General features: G+C 44.3%; 2 protein-coding genes across 7 annotated transcripts; one reads left to right on the top strand and one right to left on the bottom strand.

Moving 5' to 3' along the window:
• Nucleotides 1–390: 390 nt before the first annotated feature.
• On the bottom strand, nt 391–23,751 carry LOC101065244 (phosphatidylinositol 3-kinase regulatory subunit alpha-like). 4 transcript variants are annotated; one of them, XM_029829165.1, is made up of 18 exons: nt 23,528–23,748; nt 22,305–22,737; nt 22,046–22,172; nt 21,568–21,660; nt 21,398–21,469; nt 21,194–21,310; nt 20,918–21,116; nt 19,907–19,989; nt 18,395–18,500; nt 18,040–18,138; nt 17,265–17,445; nt 17,069–17,194; nt 16,616–16,758; nt 16,229–16,405; nt 16,069–16,143; nt 15,526–15,696; nt 15,253–15,445; nt 391–1,638 (listed from the first exon to the last, which is right to left on the bottom strand). In XM_029829165.1, exons 2-17 carry the CDS (start codon nt 22,494–22,496, stop codon nt 15,256–15,258), a joined length of 2,151 nt encoding a protein of 716 aa, XP_029685025.1. In that variant the 5' UTR covers nt 22,497–22,737; nt 23,528–23,748; the 3' UTR covers nt 391–1,638; nt 15,253–15,255. The 4 variants fall into 4 exon arrangements, with proteins under 4 accessions (XP_029685025.1, XP_011613619.1, XP_011613618.1 ...); XM_011615317.2 differs by lacking the exon at nt 391–1,638 and having other exon boundaries at nt 13,993–15,445; nt 23,621–23,751; XM_011615316.2 differs by lacking the exon at nt 391–1,638 and having other exon boundaries at nt 13,993–15,445; nt 23,501–23,747.
• Nucleotides 4,807–13,608, top strand: LOC105418587 (protein mono-ADP-ribosyltransferase PARP14-like). 3 transcript variants are annotated; one of them, XM_029829163.1, is made up of 16 exons: nt 4,807–5,135; nt 6,078–6,157; nt 6,477–6,504; nt 6,603–6,647; nt 6,918–7,076; nt 7,443–7,568; nt 7,672–7,785; nt 7,950–10,071; nt 10,737–10,900; nt 10,966–11,081; nt 11,457–11,692; nt 11,766–11,873; nt 12,039–12,047; nt 12,161–12,293; nt 12,624–12,798; nt 13,096–13,608. In XM_029829163.1, exons 1-16 carry the CDS (start codon nt 4,877–4,879, stop codon nt 13,368–13,370), a joined length of 4,149 nt encoding a protein of 1,382 aa, XP_029685023.1. In that variant the 5' UTR covers nt 4,807–4,876; the 3' UTR covers nt 13,371–13,608. The 3 variants fall into 3 exon arrangements, with proteins under 3 accessions (XP_029685023.1, XP_029685022.1, XP_029685024.1); XM_029829162.1 differs by lacking the exon at nt 12,039–12,047 and having other exon boundaries at nt 4,828–5,135; nt 11,766–12,037; nt 12,160–12,293; XM_029829164.1 differs by lacking the exons at nt 6,078–6,157; nt 12,039–12,047 and having other exon boundaries at nt 4,830–5,135; nt 11,766–12,037; nt 12,160–12,293.
• Nucleotides 23,752–23,968: the final 217 nt, after the last annotated feature.

Below are 23,968 nucleotides of genomic sequence, written 5' to 3'. Positions count from 1 at the left end.
ATAGACAAACAACCATTCTCTCTCACACTCACACCTACGGGCAATTTTAGAGTTTCCAATTAGCCTAATCCCCAATCATGCATGTCTTTGGACTGTGGGAGGAAGCCGGAGTACCCGGAGAAAACCCATGCAGGCACAGGGAGAACATGCAAACTCCACACAGAAAGTCCCCAGCCTCAGTCCCAACTGGGGATCGAAGCCGGGGCCTTCTTGCTGTGAGGCAACAGTGCTAACCACCACACCACCGTGCCGCCCAACATGGACCAATGAAGCTAAAAACTGTTGTCAGATGTTAAACTGACAAATAACAAGACAAACAGGGTGGGAAGTTTAGAAGAAGAAAAAAACTAAGATTTATAAAATCACACTTGTAAGAAATAAGTCAACATATTTGAGATCATTCAGAATTTATTTCCACATCGGACTCCTTGAAATAAATCTCTTATTCATGTTTGAGCTCGGTCTAGTCATGATCCTAACCTGCTCCAGAAATACAAAACTCAGACTTCTTCAATTTAAACTTCAACTCTATCATGTTTTTAGTTCTTCCCCAAAGATGTTTGATTAAACGTGTCTCTACACTTAAATCCTGATTTAATACTGACCTAAATTAAATTGTTCAACTTTGTCTCATGTTCGCTTCATTGGTAGAAGAAAAATACTTGAGGTTTCTAAAAACAAGATTTGAATTTCAGCTCATTTATAAAACTAGTTTAATTACATTTGAGAAGACGATTAATTAAACCTGAGAACTGCTTCATGGTTTGGTCCTGAAAAAAAGTTCTGAAAAACTGAAAGTTCAGTCGCAGATTTCTGATCAAGTTGGAAACATGAAAGAAATCTGAGGTAAAATCAGGAGAGTCTGGAATTATTTAAAAACAGTAACAACACGCACGCACGCATTATTACGCTGGAACGTTTGACAGAAACAAAAACACAAACATTAATTAAAACAGTTTCTTGGACTGGGATTACAGGCGTTACCGTGACAAGACTTCCTGTTCTTAAACATCTGAAGAAGAACAAGGATCCAGATAGAGGACCTTCTGGAGCAGCGTGAGGGAAAGTCTGTGGGTCAGGTTCTAGTCAAGGCCTGCTCCTCGGGTCCAGATTCTGCTCCTTGGGTCCAGATTGTGGTCCGGGCCCGCTTCTCCTTGTTTTTAGGCATGTGGATGTTCAATGACTGCTATTTCCTTCAAGACTCCCATCGGATTGGTAGAAGCAGAGGAGCGATCCCCCGATGGTCGTCTCGGTAGAAACTCATGGTTGGTAGAAACTCACCCTTAATCACGTTAACTATGTTTCTGCTTTTTTCGCGATGCTTATTTGATATCACAATAACAGTTGACCACATGACCAGGGGTTGAAGTTGATCCGACAACTCCAATCCGTGTTTCAGCCCAAGACGAAGAGCCTGAGGGGGTCTTTAAGATTGATGATGTAACTCTGGAACCCCGCCCTTTCTTTTGCTCACAGGAAGTTAAAGCTGCAGGACACCTTTCACAGTAAAGTATTTTTTTCTTGGTTTCAAACATAAAGCTTCATCCTCAGAAAAGTTTTGGGTTCTGCAGGAGAACCTGCATCTGTTCCTGTTCCCAGCGGGTTGTACAGGCCATCGAGACTGACCGTGAAGATGACCCGTCACCGCCTCTGCTGACTGTAGACAGGAAACGCCAGCGTGACGTTGAGCGATATTGCAGTTCTATACATCTTAATGTGAATCTTTTAATCCTCTCTGACAGTTAAATGTATTTATGGACAAAACAAAACTTTTAAGATAATCAATAATGAAATTATTAGCCTGTTTTTGAGCATCAATACTTCTGATCAAACGGTGTAGATGTGCTGCAGAGGTGCTGCAGGTACCTGTGAGGTCCGGGTGTACTCCTCGTAGAGCCGGTCGTACTCCCGGTTCTTCTCCTGGTACTGCAGGTGGTACTCGTGCAGCTTTTTCCCCACAGCCTCGATGCTGTCCTCCTTCACCACCTGATCCTAAACACAAGGACAATCTTCCGATCAGAAGAGTCCACAAGGTGATCCAGCCAGTGAGACTCGTGCAGACCTGCTGGTGTTTGGAGACGGGATAGAGCAGCTTGACATCCAGTTTGGGGTTGTACTGGGCAAGTGACTCATGGCGGTAATGGTTGATGAGCTCCACAACGGAGCTGAAGGTCAAAGGGTCGGAGAAGCCATACTTTCCCTCTTGATGGAAAATCTTTATCAGCTTGTTGTTGCCTGCTTTCCTGAAGGTGTAAACACATCAGCGGTAAACCAGATGGTTACTTTTTGCCCTTCAGGGTGTCGCAGCAGCTGTTCCTGTCCAGAGACGTTGTTGACCACAGTCCAACTGTTCACCGGACACTTTCTTTACTTTGTACAGGTTTGCTCCCTTTCTTCAGACTACACAGATATATATAAATTGTTGTCCTATATTCTAAATGAGGACATTTTGAGTAGAGGTTATTTATTTGGATTGTTCTACTTATAAACTCTACGATAAATCTGTGGAGACTGTGGAGATATAGAAGATATGGCATTTGTCTCTGTTCTCCTTCGCATCCCTTCCTGTTTAATTACATTTCAACTCTTCCTCTTTCCTGTGTGGACTGCAGCCCTTGAATACATCACAAAGACAACTGGAGGTTCTGAGCTTCTACAAATGTAGAAAAGGGAGCAGAAATTTAAGCTGGTGAGTAAATCTTTTCTGCCTCCGGTTTTTGCTGCTGCATTTTAGTGGTGATGGCCTTGTGGTTGTGTTTTAACAGTGCTTTCCTGTTGAGCGATTTGACTGTGTTCACTAGTTATCCACCTCCGCTCTCTTGTCCTGTATTCTGATCTCATCATCTTCTGCCTGTCACACTGTTGCTGCTGATGTCACAATTAGAGCAATCAGAAAAAGAAGCACTGAAACAGAAGTGAAAGGACGAGTGAAGATGATGATGACAGTGATGAAGATGAACACAGACAACAAGGATGATGTAATGGATGTGATGTCAGTGTTGACACTGTGACGTGTGTGTTTTGACAGAGGCTGAGATCATTTATGCCTGTCACAACGACACCGCTGTGATGTCATGTGGTGAGGAAACATCAGTTGCCATGAAAACAGCACCATTTCCTCTTGAAAATCATCCCATTCTGCTGATTTAGATCATCAATAACACCAACTCTGTTAGATGTTATTAGATTAGAACTAAAAGGTGCTCCTGCCACAAGCCCGAAAGGAGTTTCTTCTTTGTGAGTCCCCTCCTCTCCTCTTTCTCCAGATGTTGGCAGTAAAATAAAGCTGGAACACATCCTGTATAAAGTGGGTGTGGGGACGAGGTGCGGAGAGGGGAAAGCCCACCCCGACGATGGACCTGACACCTTTTGTAACTTCCCCTGGGCTGAGATGGTGGTGGAGGACCTGTAAGAAAACATCTCCTTTTGTTTCATCTTCATCTGTCAGTCTGAAACATCTGGAGGAATCAGAAGCAGGTTTAAATCCCAGAAGTGTCCTAATACTTTTTGTTCCATCTTCAGACAGCGTTTCCTCCTCAGGTGGTCGTGTGTAGCTCCCATGGTCTCCATACAACTTTATTTTTTACATTTAAATTCAATAGATGAGTGAAGGAATTCAGCTCCACAGCTGGCTGTGTCCAGAGGTCTCCAACTGTCACCTCCACATGTTCTCATGGTTCTATCTTCCTCCAGCTGTGCCAACAAGAGGTCCTGCCAGGTTCCTGTCACTGAGTGGGTGTTTGGAGAATATCCATGTAAGGAGGAAACCAGGTACCTGGAGGTGGTCTACACCTGTGCCACATCTCCACCTCCACCCCCCCCCCCCCCCCCCCCCCCCAGCACCAATCAAACTTGACTGTATGTCCACACTTTTCAATACAATAATTCACATTTTTATCAGTAATTGTCAGAACTCACTCACAAAAATGTGATCAGTTTCTGGTTTTGTCATCACACACACACACACATTTAACATTTATAGCATCTCTGGTCTTCACCAGCAATATTTAGTGGTTCAGTGGGCCACATTGTTACTCAAACACAAACACACACACACACACACACATACAGAGCTGCAGGGATGGAGACCATGACCTTTGTAAAGCTGAGCTGTAGCTTATACAATTCTTCTTCATTACTTCACTCTGTTTTTTTTCTTTGCAGGTGAAGAAAAATCTGAGGGTGACTCTTCTTAAACTGCCAGATTTCTTCATAATTTGAGTTTAAAGCATTTAAACACAAATACTCCTAAATACAATGACTTCATTTGTTTTGATTATCTATGCTTTCCTGGTTTAGCGTTGATGTGTTTAAAAATTAAATAAAAACAATTAAACACGAGTTCAAAATGTTCAGTGGGGACCGACAAGATAAAAATGTTTCTTAAACTGTAAAAATTCAAATAAAATAGAATTAGTCTAACTCTCTGATCAGACTCCCTCTTACTCTTCTCAAGGCTGTTTTTAAGAAAGTAATGTTGTCTTATTGATACAAATATGCTTCTCTAACCAGACTGACCTCAATCCAGCAGGAATGTGTTCAGGTTTTCAGTCTCCTGGTTGCCCACGGTGACCTTGTCCTCCTCCTGAGCTAAAGGAGACTCTGGACCTGAAGGAAAGGCCGGATGTACATTTGCTGGTTACATTCAGTGTTTAGTTCATTTGACTGGATCAAGTGGGTTCTGCTGAGTTTACTGACAGTTTCACAAGTAAACGAAACAAGTAAACTGCCATAGTCGTGACACTGGCCTGTAGTGGGCGCTAGGGCGCGACTCCCAATACCATGAAAAAGGAAATAAATAAAGAGAAAATAGAAATAAGTAAAGTAAGTCTACTTTAACCTATATGTTTGGGTTTACTTTAGATGATTACTGATTATGCTGACGACACGTGGGCACGAAACGAAAGTGAAAGCGACGGATTGGCTTCGTCATTTCGTCGGGGAGCAGCAGGAGAACATGTCCTTGATTTTACCTGTGATCGTGGAGGGAGACTGGGCTCCGACCGAGGCCAGCCGGGTCAAGCTCAAACTGGAGCTTTACTTCGGGAGTTCGAAGAAGTCGAGCGGGGGAGAGTGTCTGGTGCAGCTGAAGGACGGAGAGACGAAGGCCGCTGTGTACTTCGCTGATAATGCGGGTAAGTGTGGGTGAGACTTGGATCAACCAGTCAGCACAACCTACTTTAAAACAGCAGAAACTAGCACTTTGAATCGCTCCACAGACGAAATGTTTGGTGAAATGTGTGTCCATAAGTCTGCTGCGCAATGACTTTATAGAACTAGAAACCGAAAGCAATTTAGCTGTTCCTCAGCTATTCTACAGTTTCAGTCAGCTACTGGATAGAAGTAAAGCCAAGATTTTTTTTTATATTAAGTTACTATGTGTTTAAAAGAGCTGAGGTTTGGTCTCTGGTGACTTGTGAGGTGACCAGAGACGAGCAAATGAGCCATAAATCCCCCCCCCCCCCCCCAAAAGTAAGCAAAACAGCTGACATCAACAGTGGAGTTGATGTCTTTTCGAGAAGATCACACTGCTCAGCCATCATCATGGCCACAGTTAACAGGATGTTCTGCAGTAGGAGTAAAGGTCTCCTAGAGGTGGTACCTCAGGGGGACCTGGAACAGGAGCACCTCCAATCTTCTCAGTGCTGCTCCTACCTATCTGCTTGTGACTCCCACATGGAGGGCAGTCAAGGAATCCGACCTAAAATTAACATTTACAGGTGAGCGGTATCAGTGGCCCATAATCCTGCCTCAGGTCCCTGAACTTTCTGTCACCTAAACCATAGCTCAACCTTCATCTCTCCTCATCAACAAATGTTTGGGGTTGAATATCCAGTGTAGCAGAATTTTCTGTGAAACCTGTAAACTACAGTGCTCTTAAACAAAATATATTAAAACATTTAAAGCCTGTAAATCAGAGTTTTATTTGAAGCACATGTGAACACATCAGATCAGATTATCACAATAATCTGAGTATTATTATCAGTGACCAGCATGTGTAAATGTACACTTTAAAACTGTGATCCTAGCAATACATTTTTAAAGAGTTTGCTCACTTTTGTGTGATTTTATTTCAGTGCGAGCACAAGTCGTGAAGAAACAGGACCATGTGATCACCTTGAACAATCGGAACATTAAACTGTGTCTTTCTGAGCCGGTAAATCTACATTTAAATTGAGACTAGCAAGGATGAAGCGTCCAGTCTGGTCATGTTTCCCACAACAGTGTCCTCTACTGTTCCTGTCATCTGAGATAAAGATTTTGATTCAGTGAGGCAGAAGTAATGCCTTTATGTTAGCTGTACAGGACATGCTGTCATCAGGACTCCCTGTGTGAATTTAAAGCTGTACATTTGTATACGAGCTCAGATGAACCTGGACATTACTGGTGGTTGTGACATGTCCATGTGTTTAGAATAAAGCCGTCGCCTTTGGTGACTCTGGATTTGTACTAAAGTATTTGTGTTCTTTTGTCAGAGTTCATTGAGCAGCACTGACGTCAAAGGTAAAATAGTTCCCCCTCTTTGCCACAATAAATACAGCAAAGGAGGATGGAGGCGCCTCTTCTATTGCAACTGTAACAACTGTATGTTTTTATATCAGCCTCAGATCAACCTGTCAGGGGAGCCACTGGAGACAACCAAGATGGTAAAGGCTGCATGAATTAAACACAGTTTTCACATTCATAAAATTCTTTTTGGGAATGAATGTAAAATAATGATCAGATAAAAGTGAAAATCTGTTATTAATTGTCATTTGTGTGTAATTTGTGACCTAAAATATTATTTCTGGCCCTTTTCCTTTTTCATTAGCTAAACTTTTATAAAAAAGAATTTTAAATTCACAAAAAATTTATAAATTCCTCAGGAAGAATAACATGACTGAGAAGGTAGAAAAGGTTTTTCTGTCTGCGTGTAGAGTCTGTTCAGAGCACTGCAGTGGTGTTGAGCCCGGTCACAGACAAACATGTCGGAGAACGTCTGGTGGATAATGTCATGGGTTCAAGCTTCAGTGCCTACACCATGGAAATGATCTTTGAGCTCGACTCTGCTGTGGTCACTTTCAGCAATTCTGAAGGTAGGACAAGACACACACCTACAGGAGATACTCAGATCCCCAAACCCACAGGAGATACACAGATCCCCAAACCCACATGAGATGCACAGATCCCCAAACCCACATGAGATGCACAGATCCCCAAACCCACAGGAGATACACAGATCCCCAAACCCACATGAGATGCACAGATCCCCAAACCCACAGGAGATACACAGATCCCCAAACCCACAGGAGATACTCAGATCCACAAACCTACAGGAGATACTCAGATCCACAAACCTACAGGAGATAGTCAGCTAGGAACTTATAAAATGTGAAGATGTGTTTTAAATGTAATTTTGAGGGTTTGTGAGAATCTTGAGCAGAGCTGTGGATGTTTTACAGACCAGATCAAGTTCTTGACAAAAATTAAGTCCAGTCAAGCCTTGGAGAAATGGCAAGTGACCGTTTGGCCACTAGAGGCAGCAGTGCGCATCTGGGTGGAGAACCTTCCTCTGAATGTGGATGAAGGTATTACAGCTGTGAAACAGCTGTTTGTATATTTGATTTTGGTTCTGTTGTTTTGCTCAGAACACAAATTCTGTGTTTTTGTTCCTGTGTTTAAATAATATAGAAATATTGCAGCTGTATTTCCAGAGGTGGACTGAACTGAATAAGAAGTGGATGCCAAAGGAGATCATCATCATGCCTTATCAAGTTGCCATCATCACCGTCGGTGACCCCAAAGGTTGTTGCTGCCATTGTTCTGTTTCTGTGACAACCTCCACTCTGCACTTCAGCCATAATTTAGACAAAGCAGTTTGATATTGTTTAGAGGGTTTAAAACAAGTCAGCATTGTTTGAATTTGAGTCTCACCAGAGCTTCTTTTTTGGTTTCTTGTCTTACTTCAGTTGTGAAAAGAATCTGCCTCCATAAAGAGCACACAATCCGGTCTGCTTCTGTCAGGGTGTATCCGTACCACGAGTCCCTGCGCACCCCCTTGTATGGAAAAGATCGACCTGTGTGGAAGATGCCTGAGCCCTTCATAGAGGCGGTTGAGCCTCTAGTCTGGACATTTCTTGAATCCAGGAAACTTTGGGAAGTCATCAATGACCAGATGAATCAGCACTTCTGCAGCGTGAACTCAGAGAAGCCTGTAGTGAAGCTCAGTCCACTGCCCAGCTTTTTGAAGCAGGCTGGTTTGACTGCAGATCGAGTGGAGAAGTGGAAGAGCACCACTCAAAGGATCTTCCATCAACTTATTTCTCAGTACAGAGCCTTTGAATGCTCAATGAATGGACCAGCCTGGAAAGAGGCAGAGAAATACATCCGTTTAGTTGTAAGAGAAGATGCCAACTTGCAGCTGGATGCTTCCAGCGAGACTTTGACTGTGGTCGGCCAAGTCGAAGATATAAATAAAATTGAAGCTCATGTGAAAGACATCGCAGCCAGAGCCATGAGGCAGATTCAGCAAAAAAGGGAGGAAGTTACTGAAAGTATGGAAGTGGCACCCACATTATTCTACATCCTGGAGCAGGAGGGGCTGCAGGAAGTTACACAAGACAAATGGTCTGATATGAAGCTGTCTTACAATAAGAGTAGCAAAAGGTTAACATTTAGGGGAAGCACCTCAAACGTTTACCCTGCCAAGTTGTGGGTCGTGGAGAAGAAGCACCAACTAATTCAAAAGCAGATCGATGTCTCTGCTGCGGTTTTTAACTTTCTCAAGATGGTGGATTCGGAGAAAATGTCTGAAGAACTATTCACATCCAAAGGAATCTGTGCCACCTACAGCATCAACAACAACAGGATCTTGCTGTTGGGATGTTCTGACAATGTGCTGGCTGGTGCAGAACAGAAGATTAGGACAGTATTCAACCATCAGACTCTTGATGTTGAAGATACAGAAGTTCTTCTTCTTCCTGAGTGGATGAGCCTGAAGCAGAGACTCTTGGGGCTCAAAAACTCATCAAAGACAACAGTGGCCATTCTGGACCAGGGAAGAGACCAAGTCACAGTGGTTGGTTTCCTCGATCCAGTGAAAGAAGTTAGCCGTGAAGTGAAGAAGTTTATAGTTGATAATGCCAGACTTGAGGAAACCCTCCCTGTCCAGTCCTGCGCTCTTCAGTTCATTGTCAAGAAAAAAAAACAAGATTACATTGGAATAGCAGATGCTTGTGGTATTCAAATCCAAATTGAAGAAGAGAGGCCAAGCATTTCCATTGCTGGTGCTTGTTACCGTGTCCTGAAAGCCCGATCCCTCATCCAGGAAATGATTGGTGCTCTCAGCACAGACAAGCTGATTGTTGACAAGCCTGGAGCCAAGAAATACTTCCAGTTCCAAGGAAGCTTGTTTCTGTCTGCCATCATGAATGACTTGAACTGTGTAGTGCTGCTCAGTTCAGGAAGGGGAAAGAACGGTCTTTGTTTATACAAAGTTACTGCGCTTTCCGGTGTTCAAGTGTACGTCAGTGAGGCAAATATTTGTCTTCTTGATGTTGATGCAGTGGTCAATGCAGCCAACGAGGAATTGAAACACATTGGTGGTCCGGCTTTGGCGTTGCTGAACGCTGCCGGACCTGAGCTACAGAAGATCTCCAACAATTACATTGCCAGAAATGGAGCTCTCCGCACAGGTGACACCGTCGTCACAGATGCATGTAATCTCCCGTGCAAGCACGTCATCCACGCAGTTGGTCCACGTTTCTCTGAGCACAGTCCAGAGGATTCAGTGTCGCTCCTTAAGCTGGTCGTAACTCGGAGTCTGAAAGAAGCAGAAAAGCTCAATTGCTCCACCATTGCAATGCCAGCGATCAGCTCTGGCATGTTTGGGTTCCCCATCGACCTTTGTGCTGACACCATCGCACAGGCCGTGTGGGAGCACTGCAGTGCTCCAGGAGGCCAGGGGTCACTGAGGGAGATCCAGCTGGTAACAAATAATGACCAAACAGCAGGAGCCCTGGCTGCAGCAGTCAAGAAGGTGTTTGACAACCCGCAAGGTGCTGTGAGGAGACCAGGCCCAGCAGCTTCAAGGTAAATGCAACCATCATGTTCAATTTCACATGACCAGACAGCAGTCAGGGGACTTTCTGATTCTGCGTAGCCTCGCGGCACTGTGAACATGTCTCCTACTCAGATGATGTTGGTGCTTCAGCAGACCATCGGCTGCTTCTCCGTGCAACTTCAAAAATTTAGATCAAATCGAGCAGCAATAATAATTAGTGCTACATTTACAGAGTTTGTTAGCGAACAATACACAACAACACACCGCTCATACAAATAACACTAAGAGTGAACAATAAAAGAAAAAACAGATATCCCATTTGTGGTGCAGCTCAAATTGTCTAGAGGCAACTTTGTTTACTTTAAACTGATCGGGAACAAGTTTATTTTATCCCAGCCAAAACAATACATGTTACAACATCAAGTGAAGTCAGAGTAGCAACAACAGAGTATGATGTAGGTCGGTGAACCACGGGTGCCCTGGTTTGTAGAGGGTCTACGGTCCGCAGTACCAACACAACCCCACCCCCCACCCCCGGAGCATAAACTTAAGACAGAGACAAAACAGATGGATTACTGCATTTGTTATCAGCTCAGTATTTGCTCAGGTTGAGGTCTGAAGCACCTGATAGCATCACAGGCTCAGGAAACATGACTTGGAGTGTATGAGAACTGTGTCGCTGACTCTCCCACAGAGTTCAGGGTGGCCGAGGTCAGAGCCACTCGCCTACGTCTGCTCAGAGAGGAAGGCTGAAGTGGACAGACGGGAACCCCGAGGGAGCTGGTATCCATGGCAACAGTGGAGGACAGAGCTCCAGTGACCAGGCTGGCGTCAAAGGCGTCATTGGCACCATTAAAGGTATTAAACTCTACCACACTCACTTCATCACACCAGACCTCACTTTTTTCTCCTGCTCTGGCCAGATGCAGTCACTTCAATTTTTGAAATTGTCGAGGACAAACCTTCCACGGAGACCTTGGTTCTTCAGAAGGAGGAGTTTGAGCCTGCAGTGTTTGAGCTGTGCAGTGAAAACAAGAAGGTGAACACACAACTGAATTCTTCTATGTCACATTTTGATTATGAAGAATTTAACACACACAACCACAAGCTTCCTTGGACATTGGTAGGATTACTTCCTGTCAGGCAGGAAGTGTGGGACAGCTGTGACTCTGCTGCTACCTGAGAGTGAAGGAATAAATCCATTAATAGAACTTATTGTACCAGTCTTCAGATGACTGGTCTGCTGAGAACACACCAGAGAATGTAAAGGTTCTAACATACATCACTAGTGGATGAAATATTACCATTTGGAATCAGCATGTAGAGACACTGATTTGACTTTGGTCCTTCTCTTTGTTACCCTCTGACAGGAACCACACAAATCTACTGACACTTGTTTTCTCCATCATGTCAGAATGTGGATCAGGCCAAAAAAAGGATTCTAGAGTTGATCCAGATGGAACACATGACCTGGACCATCAAAGATGAGTACATCAATCAGTTTACGCAGACAGACATAGCGGAGCTCGAGGGCCTGCAGAAGCAGCTGAGCATCAAAATCCATTTGAAGAGGGGCCTTGATGACCAGGAGCCCAGCATCATCCTGGAAGCGCTAACCAGAGATGTCCTCAACGCGAACGCTGTGATCAGGTCTGTCTGCTGCGCCATGGCAGGATGGAGAGAAAGCTCGGAACGTGATCGTCTTCCATTTGTTTTATTTCAGGACCCTCATCCAGAAAACGCAGTGTAGGGAGAACCAGAAGCAAAAGGCTGCACAGATGAGTGAGCGTGTGGAGTGGCAGTTCCAGGACCAATTTGGGCAGAAGGTACCTTTCAACTCTTTGGATAACCTAATCCTAGAGGAGGCCTTCCAGAAAAAAGAAATTGTGACTCTCAAGATCAACGGTGAGCTGTATCAGGCTAACACGGTGCAGAGAAGAGCTTGTTCAGCCAGGAGCCATAAAGAGATCAAGCTGTTCCGAGTGGACAAAAAAGGTGAGAGAGGGTGTAGAAGGCCAAGGTTTGACCAGAAGAACGGAAAACATAACCCCATTAAACTGTTACATCCTGGACAGCTGATCCAGGTCACACAGAAGCTTCTTTTTGTTCCCTCACAGGTGTCCTGCCACCACACTGGGAAGACATGGGAGATAAATTCCTCAAAGTGGTCAATCTGGACCCAGGCTCGGAAGAGTACCTTAATGTAAAGCAGAAGGCCACAAGCAGCGGTAGAAGTCTGAATATCTTAAAGGTTTGTGGTTCTGCTTTCACATTTAAGGTCGTTCATCCTGGATAGTTGTCTGAACTGAATTGTAACAGAAGCTGCTCAGATGAAGCTCACTCAGCAGGGCAGTGGTTTCAGAACCAAGAGCTCCATCCTAGAGTTTAGCAGTACAGAATACAAAAATAAATCTGACAGACATAAGACTTTGAGCCGCATCAGTGGAATTATTAAAAGGAGAGATGGTTTCCTGTTAGATAATCAATTCTAAAAGTCCCTGGAAGATCAAGCTGCTGCTGGAGTAGGAGCCTCTAGGGGTTCTGAGTGGAGGGGACTAACCTTCCGTGTTGGGTTTCGCAGATTGAACGGATCCAAAATGCGGTTCTATGGCAGGGCTACCAGGCGCTGAAGAAGAGCCTGGAGCAGAAGAATGGGCATTCCAACAACGAAAGACTGCTTTTCCACGGAACTAAAGCGCAGTCCGTCAAGTTTATCAACAAATCCGGCTTCAATCGAAGTTACGCTGGAATGCACGGTAACGAAACTCTCGACCTGTAACCATGGTAACCAGTTCAAGCTGGAAACACATTTTTCATTAGGGTTAGGGACATTGTTCACCCAACACATATATCAGAGCATTCAGACAGACCATAATACAACACAGCTAGTTCCTGGAGCATCTGGGCCCCAAAGGAAACTGTTACACAAACACCGAAAATGGCTGACAGGTTTGACATTAGCGATTGAGCCTCACCTCCAGAATCTGGATTGATAGCTCAGCGATGACATCATCAGCTGAGTGGCCATCTCTTCTCTCTCTCTCGCTCTGCAGGAGCGATGTACGGCAACGGGTCCTACTTTGCCGTGGATCCCAACTACTCTGCTCAAGGCTACGCCATGCCAGACCTCCTGGGCCACAGACGGATGTACCTGGCCATGGTGCTGGTGGGGGACTTCACCAGAGGACAGGCAGGCCTTCCTGCTCCTCCCAAAAAGAACCCTTCTGATCTGTATGACAGTGTGACTGATAACCCTGCTAAACCCTCCATGTTTGTCATCTTCAATGACGTGCAGGCATATCCAGAGCACCTCATCACTTTTACATGAAGCACTTGGTGGATGCAGCAGCGCTCAAGCGCACTTAGACACCCACAAAGGTCGCACTAAAGTATGACCTGAAGCACCTATGCAATCACATAAGTATTAGTAGTGGACACTGACACATCTGGTCATGTGGTGAATCCCATTGACATTTAGTTTGATTGAGAAAATCAACCTGCTTTGCTTTGAATGAATGTAGCAGCAAGATGTCATATGGTGCAACATTAAAACCTTAATTTCACCTTAATTGTCTGACTTAAAGGGATAAATGAGCAGATTTGATGGAAGGAAGCTATCATTTAGTGGTTGATAACATTTTAAACATTTGGATTTGTTTTCTCCTCCTGCCAGCTAAATTGAACCAAATGAGTCTGATTGAAATCAACAGAAATAAAAATAATTCTGATACAGAAAATAGCATCAAGGCATTTTATAGAAGCTGGAAAACAAAAACAGGAACCTGCTGAAATCAGAACATCAGATTTATGGTGAAGCAGCAACATGGATCAATGAAGCTAAAAACTGTTGTCAGATGTTAAACTGACAAATAACAAGACCAACAGGGTGGGAAGTTTAGAAGAAAAACTAAGATTTGTAAAATCACACTTGTAAGAAATAAGTCAACATATTTGAGATCATTCAGAATTTATTTCCACATCGGACTCCTTGAAATAAATCTCTTATTCATGTTTGAGCTCGGTCTAGTCATGATCCTAACCTGCTCCAGAAATACAAAACTCAGACTTCTTCAATTTAAACTTCAACTCTATCATGTTTTTAGTTCTTCCCCAAAGATGTTTGATTAAACGTGTTTCTACACTTAAATCCTGATTTAATACTGACCTAAATTAAATTGTTCAACTTTGTCTCACGTTCGCTTCATTGGTGGAAGAAAAATACTTGAGGTTTCTAAAAACAAGATTTGAATTTCAGCTCATTTATAAAACTAGTTTAATTACATTTGAGAAGACGATTAATTAAAGCTGAGAACTGCTTCGATCATGGTTTGGTCCTGAAAAAAAGTTCTTAAAAACTGAAAGTTCAGTCGCAGATTTCTGATCAAGTTGGAAACATGAAAGAAATCTGAGGTAAAATCAGGAGAGTCTGGAATTATTTAAAAACAGTAACAACACGCACGCACGCATTATTACGCTGGAACGTTTGACAGAAACAAAAACACAAACATTAATTAAAACAGTTTCTTGGACTGGGATTACAGGCGTTACCGTGACAAGACTTCCTGTTCTTAAACATCTGAAGAAGAACAAGGATCCAGATAGAGGACCTTCTGGAGCAGCGTGAGGGAAAGTCTGTGGGTCAGGTTCTAGTCAAGGCCTGCTCCTCGGGTCCAGATTCAGCTCCTTGGGTCCAGATTGTGGTCCGGGCCCGCTTCTCCTTGTTTTTAGGCATGTGGATGTTCAATGACTGCTATTTCCTTCAAGACTCCCATCGGATTGGTAGAAGCAGAGGAGCGTTCCCCCGATGGTCGTCTCGGTAGAAACTCATGGTTGGTAGAAACTCACCCTTAATCACATTAACTATGTTTCTGCTTTTTTCGCGATGCTTATTTGATATCACAATAACAGTTGACCACATGACCAGGGGTTGAAGTTGATCCGACAACTCCAATCCGTGTTTCAGCCCAAGACGAAGAGCCTGAGGGGGTCTTTAAGATTGATGATGTAACTCTGGAACCCCGCCCTTTCTTTTGCTCACAGGAAGTTAAAGCTGCAGGACGCCTTTCACAGTAAAGTATTTTTTTCTTGGTTTCAAACATAAAGCTTCATCCTCAGAAAAGTTTTGGGTTCTGCAGGAGAACCTGCATCTGTGCTGTTTTTCCTGTTCCCAGCGGGTTGTACAGGCCATCGAGACTGACCGTGAAGATGACCCGTCACCGCCTCTGCTGACTGTAGACAGGAAACGCCAGCGTGACGTTGAGCGAGTCGTTGTGTTGAAACAGTGAGGTGTGCTGGTAGTGAAGCACCAGCTCCTTGAGAGACGCGTATAGGTTGTAGGGCTCAGCGAAACCAAAGCCGGTACTCGTTTTGTTGATGACACAGTGTTTAACTTCTCCGTCCACACTGAGAAAGAGGAGGGGGCATTAGATCAGTGCAGTATGGTCACACAAACAGCTAAATAGAAAAGAGGAAGTAGAACTTACACCACGGAGCAGGCGTAGCAGCCCGCTTTGCTGCTGTCCCGGACCAGGAACGTTCCATCTCTCTTTCCGCGCAGCAGAGACTCGGCCTGAGTACGGTTGATGTTACCCAGCCGCCACAGACGCTCGTCATGGTGAGGAAGGTCCTCCTCATCCTCCACCATGCTGTACTCACTGCACATTGTAACACAGCATAAGCACACGGGAGATGAGGACAAGGGCGCCTCCATGTGCCCAAAATGAATAAAACACTTCTGAACTTTTAAAAAACTGCTGGAGTCTGACTTTAAGTTTAATAAAAATTTTGTTAAGTAGAATTTTGTAACAAATGAAAAAGTAGGTGGCATTAAGATACTTTAGGGCTGCAAAACATGAGGACCAAATGTGAAACACAGAACGAAGGGAAGCAGATTTTTTTAGCAGAAAATTACTTTTCCTCTAAATGATATAAAACCGGTGTTTCTCAAAATAAACCCAGACAGGTGGGCCAAAGATCAGCAAAAGGAAAAGCCCCCTCCCACCATCAGGGGGCAGTGGCACACTTACTCTTCTGTAGTTTCATTCTTCAGGCCGAGCCACTCGTTCAACTTCCTTTGGCGGACACCTTTTTGAGTCAACCACCTGAGTAGCAGGGGAGAGAGACAAAAAGGGTGAGTGACTGCGTGTCTGTGAGACAGAGAGAGATCAATCCAGAGCTGGGTCTCACATCAGGTACTGGTCCCTGGTCTTGCGGAGCTGGATCAGGTCTGGTTTGATGCTGTTCATCTTCTTATCGATCTCTCTGTAGTCAGCAGCCTGTTTCTTCAGGTCCACCTCCAGGTGGCGCTTGCTGTCCACGATCTCACTGATGCGAGACTTCAACTTGTCGTAGTTTTCCATAATCCTTAAGGAGGTGGCACAAAAACATTAGACCTGCTTTAAAATCTACATTTGTACAGCACAGCAACTCAAACCTCATCAATCTGGAATTGCTCTCTTAATCACACCTTTGATCAAATGTAAAAATAAAATGTTTCCCAATGCTCACTTGTCTGCAACCTCCGTGATACCTCTAAACTCTGAGGAGTCTGCTGTGGTTGTGGTGAGGGCCTACCTCTGGATCTCCTTGTCATTTCCCTCTCTGCGGAACTTGTCGATGTACTCTTTGCTGAAGCGCTCCTGCGTCTGACACTGCTCCTCAAAGATCTTGATGGTCTCGTTGAATGCCTCAATGGCCGTCCTCTTCATCTGGATCTCCTGAGAGAGGAAGAGGATTCATGAGGGACAAACAGCGACGCCCAGTGTTGTCTGAGTGGTACTACAAGTGTTTGAACCACAAGACTCGACTCTCAGTTTTCATTTAATATTGACTTTATTTTAAACATCTGTAACATAATGCAGTTCTATACATCTTAATGTGAATCTTTCCATCCTCTCTGACAGTTAAATGTCTTTATGGACAAAACAAAACTTTTGAGATAATCAATAATGAAATTATTAGCCTGTTTTTGAGCATCAATATTTCTGATCAAACGGTGTAGATGTGCTGCAGAGGTGCTGCAGGTACCTGTGAGGTCCGGGTGTACTCCTCGTACAGCCGGTCGTACTCCCGGTTCTTCTCCTGGTACTGCAGGTGGTACTCGTGCAGCTTTTTCCCCACAGCCTCGATGCTGTCCTCCTTCACCACCTGATCCTAAAAACAAGGACAATCTTCCGATCAGAAGAGTCCACAAGGTGATCCAGCCAGTGAGACTAGTGCAGACCTGCTGGTGTTTGGAGACGGGATAGAGCAGCTTGACATCCAGTTTGGGGTTGTACTGGGCAAGTGACTCATGGCGGTAATGGTTGATGAGCTCCACAACGGAGCTGAAGGTCAAAGGGTCGGAGAAGCCATACTTTCCCTCTCGATGGAAAATCTTTATCAGCTTGTTGTTGCCTCCTTTCCTGAAGGTGTAAACACATCAGCGTTAAACCAGATGGTTACTTTTTGCCTTTCAGGGTGTCGCAGCAGCTGTTCCTGTCCAGAGACGTTGTTGACCACAGTCCAACTGTTCACCGGACACTTTCTTTACTCTGCACAGGTTTGCTCCCTTTCTTCAGACTATACAGATATATATAAATTGTTGTCCTATATTCTAAATGAGGACATTTTGAGTAGAGGTCATTTATTTGGATTGTTCTACTTATAAACTCTATGATAAATCTGTGGAGACTGTGGAGATATAGAAGAGATGGTATTTGTCTCTGTTCTCCTTCGCTTCCCTTCTTGTTTAATTACATTTCAACTCTTCCTCTTTCCTGTGTGGACTGCAGCCCTTGAATACATCACTAAGACAACTGGAGGTTCTGAGCTTCTACAAATGTAGAAAAGGGAGCAGAAATTTAAGATGTGAAGCTCCTGGTGAGCTTGAGTTTTACAGATTTTTGCTCCATGTAACATTGTTTGCTGCTATTTTTGTTCAAATCAGCCATTAGTAAATTCAATTGCACTCTTATCCAGGACATGTGGAGCACATGACTGTGTGACTGTGTATTTACCTCAGGGTCAGTGTGTAATCTCCGTGCATCTTTGTGGAAGCATCTCGGACCAGAAAAGTACCGTCGGCAGTGTCTCTGAGCTTCTCGTTCACCTCTTCTCTGCACCCAAAACACTTTTGGTAAATACTTTTTTACTAACAAAAGGTACTGTTATTAAATAACATTCAACAATTTACTGCCTTCCTAACTTCCAACCTATTTTGGTCACTTTATCTGTTGTTTATCAATTTTAAGCTATTTTCTATCATAACTAACTTTTAAAATTAACTTCCCCATTCACCTGGTTATTTAAAAGAATACTAACTTACACCTTTTCAAATCTACTTTTACCCTCTCAGGTGTGTGTGTGTTTTACCTGGAGATGTCTCCCCAGTACCATTCTGCATCCTGCAGGGAAATGCTGTTGTTGAAGCTGCTAGGAGGTGCTGGAGTTGAACATTTGACAGGTTTAGGAGGCAGAGCTGGGGAGAAAAGTGGGAAAAGCAGCTGATTCATCTGTGAAATCAGAAGAAACATCATCCTACTGCTGACGTCACCAGCGTGCGTGAGATCAGTAACTGCTCTATCCGCCAGAGGGAGCTGCCAAGCCCATATTCTGCAACAGGTTTTTCACCTTTGTCTTTCTATAATTTCAGTTCATTAATGTTTACCAGAGAACATTAAAGAAATTCAGAAATAAATTAGATGTTCTTACAGGAATCTGTTTTCCAATCTACATTTTGAAGCCATTTAATCCAAACTAACTCCTGAGGTTAATCTCAAACATTTCTGAAGACCAAGCAGGAAATTAGATCTTCATCAGATAGTTAATGATGCCCAATCTACTTCTGCAGTCTAATAAAATGGCTTCAAGCATGCAAGCGTCTGTCACAGAGTCCACTTCAGCCTGGTGGAAAAGGTGGAGGAAGTCATCTTCTGGGAGGACCTGAGTAAATTTCCAACTTCCTACTGGAGGACTGTGGTCAGAAGGTACCGGTAGGTACCAGAATCAGAGATAGCTATTAGGACTGGGTCAGGCTCCGGCTGCAGCTTTACCTGGACTCTGCATGTTAATGTAGCACAGAATCTTGTCTCGCCCCCGGAGAGCCTCGGCCCCGGCCTCCTCATCTTGCTCCATCTCAGAACCCTCAGAGCTCAAAGCCAAACACGGATCCGTCTCTGAGAAGAACCCACGTCAGGTCCCGACTGTTCATGGCTGACTGTCCACCTATTCTCCCCCTCCGAGGGTCCAATAACAGCAACGCTTTCTAGTCTGTCTTCGTCTGAAATGACGCCACTTTCTCTGCCTCAGCCTCAGTTCAAAGCTCAGGAGCAGCTTGGAGATGTGTGACATCACCACCCCCCCCAGCCAATCCCATCCATGCAGGCACATCACCGTGGTAACACCCACCCCCTCCCTCTCCTGTCTGCTGCATCTTTGAGTGTATGCATGGATGATGTCATCCTTTCAGTGCCACCGCTCTGACGGTTATTGATCCCATCGGTCCTTATTGATTAACAGCTGTATATAAAAGATCAACCGACACAGCAGATTCGTCATGTGAACAAACTGAAATCTGCTATCCAATTCAGCAATGAGTCATGTTGACCATCATTCATCATTAATAAACAACTGTTTTTATTTGATTCTACTGAAATCTGATCACTAAAGTGGTAACAAACCACAGTGCCCTTCCACGAAAACACATACATCCTTTTACTCCTATCTTTGTGAGGACTTCCATAGACATGATTCATAACTCTACCCTGACCCTCACCTCTGACCTCAACCCAGTTCTAACCTCAACATTAAGACCAGGGCTGAACTCTCAAACAGTCCTTTGAAGTTGTGAAGAGCAGCACAAAGCAAGAACACACACATACACACCTGGTGCTGCCTGGTTCATGTTGAGTTCGCTGGTAATCAGAATCTCTAGAACCTGAACTAGAGGGTCCAGACTGGACTCGGACCTGAAAAGGAACAGAGAAGCAAAATGATTCTAGTGATGAGAAGATTCTGGAGAGCTGAAATAAACAAACATCTCAGCATGAATCCCAACTATGAAGATGTTTAAGCATGTGTGTCTGAGACTTGATTACATTTATAGATTTGTGATAAACTTGTTGATGAGGCAGATGTGTTGCTGCTCTAGTTGCCGCTCGTGTGTGGCTGCAGCACATTATCTCTTAGTGAATCCTTTTTTGGTGAAGAAATGAGTGAGGAGGGTTGTTTTTTTTTTCTAACCCTGTGGGGATCTTGCACACACAGTGACGGTGACCTTTTACCGGTATGGCTGAGGAAAGGACCTGTACGTAACTGGATGTTCAATGCTTCAAATCATGGTGACAATTGCAGTACCGGTTGCAATCACCAATGGCAGTGCATGCATGTGTGTGTACGTGTATGGCTGTGGCTCTCAGGCCTTCATAATTTGAGCCTGAATGCAACTAATGCGAGGATGAGAGTAAGGGACCCAGGAGGGATCCTCCTGATGACAACCAGGGGGGGTACGGAAGCTACAGTGGGACAGTGGGAGGGGTTTATATGGAAGCTGTGTTGCCATGGTTACTGAGAGGCAGTCAGCCTGTTTTAAAGAGATGGAGGAATATCTGCTTACTATGTTCCTGCAGTTTGAGCCAAACACTCAAAGTCAAAATGCTGAAAACTGAAAAATGCACTTTTTGGTCACCGAGTCTGTGCACATACATTTTGCCGTGCTCAGACCAACATCGGTACCATTGTTGCCTTTCGATTGTAAATTACACCCGAAAGCCGCGGAGATTGACATTTTGACTCCGTGCAGAGAAACCAAGTCCAAGAGTTGTGGTTGGCCTCCTGATCAACAATCTGCGGTTGGCCCCAGAATGAAATGATTTAAATGTAGCGAGAGTAACTGACCCTGCACTGAGCCTGAACAATACTGGGCTGAAGCTCTCCGCCAGGGTTCGAGGGCTCAGCTGGTTTCTGGAACCATGCAGGCAGACTCGGGCCAGGTGACGCACCACGCTGAGCAGCGTCAGGCCATACTGGGCGGGGCAGCTGGACGAGCTGGCAATGCATCGCAACACCTGAGCACAGTCCTCCACGTCTCTGACCTCTGTGACAAAAGCAAAAATGGACAAAGGGGCTTAACCAGGTAGATCAAGACCGGCGCAGCCAAGCTCCATATCTCACCTTGGACTGCACGAATCATGTCAGCTTGCAGTATGGATGGGAGGATGGGACCAGGCAGGTCTTGCAGGAACCGCAGCACCCCGCAGCACAGAGACAGCAGATCCAGCTGCTCCAGGTCTGAAAAAACAAACACACCTGTGTTCAATAAGAGAGAAACATCACAACAGATTAAATACAAAACCAGTGGAAGAAGAAACTCCTCACCAGCATCAGCCAGCTGTCGAACATCTAAACCTCCAGCACTCACACCGTGATACACACCAGGAGCGTCCAGACCTGCAGAAAATACACGAGGAACGAGGAAATGAGCAACTGTAAACATGCAGAGGAAGACATGTGGCACGGACAGGTACAGAGTGCAGCTATGCACGTACCTTTGTTCTCAATGGCCTCCATCAGTCTGGTGAGGAGTGGAGGGGCTGTGTCTGGTGGTCCAAACTGTTCTGCCAAGTCTGGCAGCACAAAGCCTAAACAGAGGACACAATACACAGAAGGTCAAAGCAACAAATAGGAACAACTTAATTACGAATACAGGTGAACAGAGTGGGTGTCAGCTTCATTGTCTCCTGCTCAAGCTCCATCGAGGCTCCTCCACTGCTGACAACTCATCCTATTTCAGAGGTTCTGTTCATCACGTGTGAAACAGAACAGAACTGACATGAACACAAATAACAGAGGTTGGATTGACCTTTTTAGGTTTCATAATTTAAGCAGCATCAATTAAAAGTCTGAGTAAATCAAAGTGGAGAAAAGATACATGAGAAGGAAGATTTTTCAAAATAAATAGAGCTATGCCTGTATCTTTCTGCTGTGTTTGAAGAACCTTGAGCCATTTGAAGCTTTCCAACTCACCGTCCGACTCAGAATCAGCCCTCGCCGATGCTGAGGGGGGTCTGGGTGGGCGGGGCTTCGGCGTAGGGGGAGACATCCTCTTTCTGCCAATAAACTCCACATACGTCCCAGGAAAGTCACCTTTTTCCTGTCCGACCACAGATGCACAAATCAAAGAAGACTGGGAAACGAGGCTGGTTTTTGTCTACAGTCGCACAGAATATCACTGGAGACGTTATTGGCAGCTGGTGTTTAACTGGAGTCATGATGCAATCAGTACCTGTGTGGTTTCGTTAAAACCCGGCAACCAACCAATTTCTGACGGCCTCTCTTCAGCGCCGCTGCTGCAGCCAAGCGCCAGCAGTGCTCCGCGGCTGACGAGCAGCACATCTCCCACATGGAGGTCAATGTCCTCTTCTCTCTCCTTCTTGTAGTCGTACAGAGCTCGATACTGAAATCCTTCGGAGCTCATGGCTGTGAAACCTGCTGTAGGCTTCTGAGCGACTACAGACAAAAACAATGTGACTAACTTTTAAAACAAGTGTTTGAGTTCTCCCAAGTAAATCTATCAAGGGCAGCTACGTCAGCATCCCCCATGTTTTGATGTCATCCATCCTGGGTGAGCTGCGGCAACTCCAAACCCATCTAAATCTTCACCGCTCATTAACAGGAGTCTCAACAGAGGTGGTGGCCACATCTGCAGAGACGCTTGCCTGCAGGAAAAGGAGGGCAAAGAGAGACACAAAAGATAAGATAAAGAGTTTCTGCCCCCAGCAGCAAAAACCTGAACATCACAATGCCCCAGAGATACATCATCATCGTCACTGATGTCAGCTGGTCCTTTAACATAATCTCCTACTCTTATTCTATTTATTTTAACTTTAAACATTTCCACAATGGGAGGTTCAGGTGCACATGATATATAATTAGAATTAAATCGTAGTGGATGTGATTTTTTTTTATGTTTAAAATATACAATTATATTAAACGATATTAGCAGTGCGACCAGATTTGATAATGCCAGTTGCTGATATAGAAGACATATGACCGAGTGCATGAACGTATGATAATGCAAAGTGTAAAATAATGTTCATAGATAATGAATTTGAATACTAGACTTTATACTCTTGTCATTTTAAGGAAAATGAATTGTTAAAGGGCCAACGTAAATAATGGAGACCAACCCTGAATACATTATTTTAACAGACGTGTATTAAATGATGGGTGCGTTTAAAGGCGAATTTTGCTGAACGAATCCAAGACAATGGAAGCCTTTAGACTGGTGATTAAGGTATTTTCCGAACTGAGGCCACAAGTGAAATTCTACGTCAAGCTCTCCAGTTTTTAAGTAAAAACAACCAAGCAGCGGTATTCATGCTCCAAGTATCACATATAAAAGGAAAGGGCTAAGAGAGACACATTATCGCCTCCAGGAAACAGGAAACTACAGGCGACAACGCTAGTTTAGCATCATACCTCGTCGCTCTGGCTCCAACATCTCACCTTTTTGATTGAATATCACCTTTTAAATCGTCCAATAGACCAGAACAACGTGCATCAAACTATCATAACAAACGGACGCGTCATTTTATTGACCTCTGATCCGAGATCTTGATGTGATTTTTCAGGTATTTCCAGGATAAAGAGACTCGTGTTTTAGCCCCTCTGAATTTCAGACGCTATCTTGGCGTCAGGCTACTTCACTTCCGGTGCAACCCTTCAAAGTAAAGGAATATAGGCTCATACATAAGCAACAATTCCGTTTCTTTTTGACGTGGTGACATAACTGCACAATATATCTTACATGGCTAATAAAAACGGACGCGACTAACTAGTTTAGCTACTTTAGACTGAACAAAATCGCCAAGATGAAGAAGTATGGCCGAGAAGCCGTGCGTTAGCGTCATATCCGGTAACCTATTTTCTTAGTGCGCGAGACGGATG

The sequence above is a fragment of the Takifugu rubripes genome, chromosome 21 (genome assembly GCF_901000725.2).
Source record: "Takifugu rubripes chromosome 21, fTakRub1.2, whole genome shotgun sequence".
NCBI lineage: Eukaryota > Metazoa > Chordata > Actinopteri > Tetraodontiformes > Tetraodontidae > Takifugu > Takifugu rubripes.
Note: the sequence above shows the minus strand (reverse complement) of the source record. Positions and strands in the feature narration are given on the sequence as shown.

Bases quoted from the DNA above. Each gene is read 5' to 3' on its own strand.
- LOC105418587 (XM_029829162.1), top strand. From the start codon at position 4,877: ATGCTGACGACACGTGGGCACGAAACGAAAGTGAAAGCGACGGATTGG. The intron at 7,077-7,442 runs GTAGGACAAGAC...GATGTTTTACAG, and splicing joins CACTTTCAGCAATTCTGAAG to ACCAGATCAAGTTCTTGACA. The intron at 12,799-13,095 runs GTAACGAAACTC...CTCGCTCTGCAG, and splicing joins AAGTTACGCTGGAATGCACG to GAGCGATGTACGGCAACGGG.
- LOC101065244 (XM_011615317.2), bottom strand. From the start codon at position 22,496: ATGAGCTCCGAAGGATTTCAGTATCGAGCTCTGTACGACTACAAGAAG. The intron at 21,117-21,193 runs GTGAGATATGGA...CTTTTGTCACAG, and splicing joins CATGATTCGTGCAGTCCAAG to AGGTCAGAGACGTGGAGGAC. The intron at 19,990-20,917 runs GTCAGTTACTCT...GTTCCTTTTCAG, and splicing joins TTGTTCAGGCTCAGTGCAGG to GTCCGAGTCCAGTCTGGACC.